This window comes from Clytia hemisphaerica, unplaced genomic scaffold, assembly GCF_902728285.1.
Source record: "Clytia hemisphaerica strain Z4C2 unplaced genomic scaffold, Clytia hemisphaerica genome assembly, whole genome shotgun sequence".
Lineage (NCBI taxonomy): Eukaryota > Metazoa > Cnidaria > Hydrozoa > Leptothecata > Clytiidae > Clytia > Clytia hemisphaerica.
Window position 1 is genome coordinate 140,377 of NW_027104529.1, and position 5,361 is coordinate 145,737.

General features: G+C 36.7%; 1 protein-coding gene across 1 annotated transcript; it reads left to right on the plus strand.

Moving 5' to 3' along the window:
- Positions 1 to 1,588: 1,588 nt before the first annotated feature.
- Positions 1,589 to 4,849, plus strand: LOC136822192 (DNA ligase 1-like). The gene is made up of 5 exons (XM_067078434.1): positions 1,589 to 1,611; positions 1,928 to 2,286; positions 2,415 to 2,554; positions 4,200 to 4,486; positions 4,702 to 4,849. The coding sequence occupies exons 1-5, from the start codon at positions 1,589 to 1,591 to the stop codon at positions 4,847 to 4,849; spliced, it is 957 nt and encodes a 318-aa protein (XP_066934535.1).
- The last annotated feature ends 512 nt before the right edge of the window (positions 4,850 to 5,361 follow it).

Below are 5,361 nucleotides of genomic sequence, written 5' to 3' on the forward strand. Positions count from 1 at the left end.
ACCTCAACTGAACTCAACTCAATTCAATTCAAGATGGCTTCCAGTTAACTCTTAAGCTAAGTTGGGAACATCAATCAGTTTTAAATTTAAATCAAATCTCAATTCAAGCTCTCAAGCATACTTCATTCAAGCTCTTCATTTTGTCTAGGATTCTCACCACTACATTTCCTGGCATGCTGTTTTGAATGTTATAAAGGTGTGCACCAATTTCTTAATGAATTACAAAGAGCTTGCAAAGAAATTGGTGCACACCTTTATAACAGCCTCAAAAGCCTAAGCCTTGAGCCTCAAAAGCCTAAATTTCTTTAAAATAAACCAAATAAGGGTCACAAAAATTCGGGGTTTTTTTAAGAATTTTTGGAGATTATATTTAATTAAACATTCCCGTTGGAGAAAGGAATGAAATGCTAGTCAGTAAAATGACAGAAGGGGATTTTCCTTTTAAAATAAAACAACTTTCTGAAAAAACACGACAACTTTTTAGAGAACCTTGTTCTCCATCTTTTCAGCCAAAAATCAGAAGAAAAAAAACTATAAAGCAATTTCACACAAAGTACGAAATTTTTAGGCATTTTTTTTGCCCAAAATTTGCCCAAAAAATTATTTTTTTGAAAATCGGGCTTCATCAAGATTGTAAACATTATCATTTTACATCATTGCATAAAAAATGGGGAAAAAATACCAAGCCAATCACGAGAAATGGTCATTTTCCCTGAAAATGACAAAAATGGAATTTCCCCAAATAAGAAAAACCGATTGTTACAGCGAAAAGAAATTCCGGAAAAAAACGCCTTTAGCCATATTTTAGAGAACCTTACCCTTTATCTTTTTGCCAAATATCAGAAAAAATAAATGAAGAAATTTTGCACAAAGTCTAAAAACCCTATTTTAGGCAGTTTTCGGCCCAAAATTGCCTAAATTTTTTTTTCTCGAAAATCGGGCTCCATCACAATTTGGGTATTGCCATTTTGCTTCGTTGTGCAAAAAAACGAACGAACGAACGGACGCGGGTTAAATCAAAGGCCCTAGGTAGGTCCAAAAATCAGATTCTTGCATTTTGTAAGAACTTGCTTTAAAGAACATTCCCGCAGATTATTTTCAGAATTCATAAAATAAATTTCAAGAGGACGAGAATTAAGCAAAAATACTATTTTCTGAGACATTTTATCATAACTGTAATATAATATAACATCATTCACTAAGTTTACATATTTATCTAATTACATAAAAAGATAAAACAAGTATAATAGAACCAAAGCAAGCATCCTTAACAAGCAAAGTAGTTGGTCTTCCCTATACTTTATTACTTCAAATAAACCTTCGAATTGCTCCTTTAGGGAAGGGCGTTTATTCAAGGGGGCATTTATTCGAAGTAATACGGTAAATTACTCTGTACCAGAGTGCATCTCACGTTTATCACTTCGTAGTTCACTCTGTGCGCATTGTATGCTTGCATAAAAAAATCCTGTACGGAGACCTCTCTCACCAACACTCCATTGCAGCGGTCGGTTGGAAAATCTCAGATGAGAAAAGACAATGACAACAGACTCTCTACGTACGGCAATGAATTTTGAAATTACCCGTAGATATGGATATGTGTACAGACAAGGGGTAAATAGGCTTATTCTGAAAAATTACTTTTACTCTATTGTTGTAAGCATAGGTACAATATGAATGGGTTTTACCGAATCCAGACTAGACAATAAAGCTAAAAGCTATTGCTCGTAACCACCAACAAACTCTTTTAGCTTTTCTCACGTATCGGTCAAGAAGTTTTTTCCACAATTTGTAAACCCCAAAAAAGTAAGTTATTTTTATCCTATGAAAATCATGGGGATCTTATATAAAAGAGGTTTAATTCCAATTGAATCTTCAAGACACATTAATGAAAAGATGTCTAAGATGCGTTTTTCTTATTCTTTCTTAGAATGAGTACCCGAGTATCATCCGGAGAATCAACTGTTGCATCAACATTAAAGGACCAAGTTGAGAATCCGTTGGTTGCTAACGACAGAACAAAGGACCAAAGTGAGGATCCAACGTCTGAAAACCCACACAAAAGACCGAATAATGACAGCGTTGAGAATCGTGTTCCATCGAAGGCCAGGAAAGTTGGACGTTTTGATCTTACCTCAAAGGACAATGAAAATTCTCTGGAGATCAAATCTGATCTGACAGAATATGCTATAAAGCAGATGGATACTTATATTACCGATACAGATATTAAAGAAGAGATAAAATTTACTCATCCTGTCCCAGATAGACCCGATAGAATTTTTTCACCCAGTATGGATAAGAATAATAGAATGACACTCGATGGGGATTTATATTCCCATATTTTTTATGGGGTTTTATGGCGGGGGATTTCAATTCTAAGGGATAATATGGACTCGAATATGAACTCTCTCATTTAGACAAAGCCTTCACGTCACTTCAAGAAAAGATTTCAAACGTGCTTGGTCCACTCTCCCGAGTTTGGGAATTTCTTGAAAGCCAAAAGGATCGGGTCATTGAACAAACCTCACAGATGGAGGAGAAAGATTTGAGTGAGCAAGTACTGAGCATATAAAACATCAAAGGACTGTTCACACCTGATAGACATGACGGTGACACTATTGGGTCAAGCTTTCAATGCACTGTGGGTGTACTATCACACATCACGAAGTCACTTAATGGAGAGGATCCCGACGACAAAAGGATAAACAACCCCGATAGACCACCTCTTCGAAACAAACGAGATTATCGCGTAGTTAGACGACAGATAAAAGTCCTGCGCGATTTTGAGGGCATTATCACTTCAAAGCGATTGCAGCCATCGTTACCAACGGCCTCAAGCCAAACAGGCGTCATTTAAAGCACATTGGTTGCGAATATCAAAGTACACGAAGAAAGGGAATACTAAAGCAGAAGGATCTTAAGACTTGGCTGAGATTTGCGAAACATTTGAAGCTGTTTGAAGAAGCTCGGACTTGGTGAATTTCGGAAGAAAGGAATAAGCTTCTTTTTAGATGCAATTGGTTTTATTTATATGAAAAATCCCTTGGACCAGGCCAGGACAACAAGTGTCCGAGAGTGGAGACGAACGGATGAGGGCCTTACCTACGGTTGTACCGCAAAGGGTAAGAAGGAAGGCTCAAAGCAAGTTAAACTTATGGTGACTATCTCCTACCAGCAGGGTGTTATACTATGCGAACAATATGAAGATCAATTATGCGTGAGGGGCTTTGCATCAATGGTACGTAGAAAGTTTCCACTTGCCTTCACATTATCAATTAACCCAAAGTCCAAAAGAGTGCTGCAAGATGGTGTTGTGTAATCTAGGGCTTCCCCTTTATATTCTAAAGTTATAAGATATTTTACGTACACGTGACTAGCACTGTAAACTATATTTTAGTCTAGAAGATAACATTGAACTACCGGGTGTGCCACAAATAAGTTACCTTCTTTGATTTGATACTGTAGGCAGTAGAAAAGAGATATTTCAATTTTCAATTGTTTGGAATCATTCAGAGGAAAGGCTAACTTAAATGTGGTGTATTACTTTTTAATTTTACTATATTGGTTCAAAAGTTGTGTTCAAAAACCTAAAATGTCAATTTAAAAAAAAATGTCAAAAAAGGCTGAGGCTTTTTCGTTCATTCTCGCTTTAAAGACCAGACGTTATAAGGAACTTAAAATGACAATTTTGTCAATTCATGTTTCCCATTTCATCAAGCAGCATCAAGAGATATTTTGTTTGCTTAAAGCTCGAATGAATTTTAGAAATTTTAAGAACATAGTAGTTCGATCAAATTAATAATGATAAAAAGTACAGTAAATAGAATTAATAATGGTCTTTGTTTCATTAGGCTATGATTTTAGTTAAGCATGAGTGAGCGGATCCCAGTATTAGATCGTTGACTCCGATTTTTCATAAAATCGGGATTGCACTTCGGGCCCTCGCACAATCCTCAAGTTCTTTTCATGTTTCAAGATGGCGGACAGTTCTAGCGAAAGTGATAGAGTAAGTACATTGTTTAGATTCGTGTTTCTTATGCTTATAGTTTTCTTGTACATATCGAGAGTGATGAAAAGTTGTTAATAAGATGCAAAAGATTATCTTCGTGTTATTTTTAAAGAGATATAATAATTATCGGCTGCTATGTTTAAGAAAAGAGAGGAAAAAATCAGTAAAATGTTTTTAATTTTTGTACCTGCAGGATTCCTGGGATTCTTATTACAATGGAAACATTGAGGATCTTGATGCTGAGGAGAGTGATGGAAACGAGAGTGATGATGAAACTGACAATAGTGAAAGCGACAGCGAAGAAGAAATTGCGCAAATTCGAAAAAAGTTAAGCAAGAAAGTGGTCAAGACAAAGAAGCGAGGACCGAAAAGTAAATGGCCGGAGGCAGACACTGATGATTTGGTGGATATCATTTTGGAGGATGATAAGGTGAAAGAAAAACTGTTGATAACTAGTATAAAAAATGTGAAAAATGGCAAGTATTATGAAAAGGTTCTTGAATAATCAAAAGAAAGGTGTGAGCTGAGGAAAGCTAAATGTGAATATAGTGTAAAGCAGGCACGTGAGAAATTTAAAAGGTGTGTCGGTGCCTGCAGAGATGCGTCCATGAAGATTAAAACGATTCGGTAATCAAAAGATTTCAAGAATCTAAAGGCTACGGAACTTGGTTCGGAAAATTGCTTCCCGTTGTCAGTTCAATGGATAATTGCCAACCAGAGCAATTTATTGAACCAGGAATGGATGAAGAACCTACTGTGGGAAGTAATGAAACCACCTCGACTCCTCATAGCTCCGAGACATCCCAATCAGAAGCAAGACCAGCACAACCAAGAGCGAAATGAAAAGGTAAAAAAAGGTCTTATGCTCCAACTATTTCAGGACCAAAGAAGACAAAAACTGAGTCTCTATCAAACGAAATAAAAGATTCTGTCGCGGCTTTAAAAACTGTTGCAACAGACAATTCAACGGATGATCTTTTAACCTTTCCAAAAGCAAAGAGCGCTCGTCAAAAAGAACGAGATGATAGTTTTTTGTCATTGATAAGATGCTTAATTCAACCTGAGCAAGGATCAGTACGACACGCTTATCGATCCTTTCCACCCGCTAGCCATCCTGTTTATCACCACCGGTCAACACCGAGTCCAGTACCTACAACACCCTTAGCTCAACCTCAACCGAATCAAAATTTTATATTTTTTTTTCCAGAGAGAACCAAAATTCAGCACCAGGCCCTCATACTAATCGGTATGGGATGACAAATGCAAGAGTGTTATCTAAATCTACTATTACACGCCCACCCGCAGCTCAATCTCTGAATTTTGATCAAGATATGAGTTAGCACGATTTTGTTGCC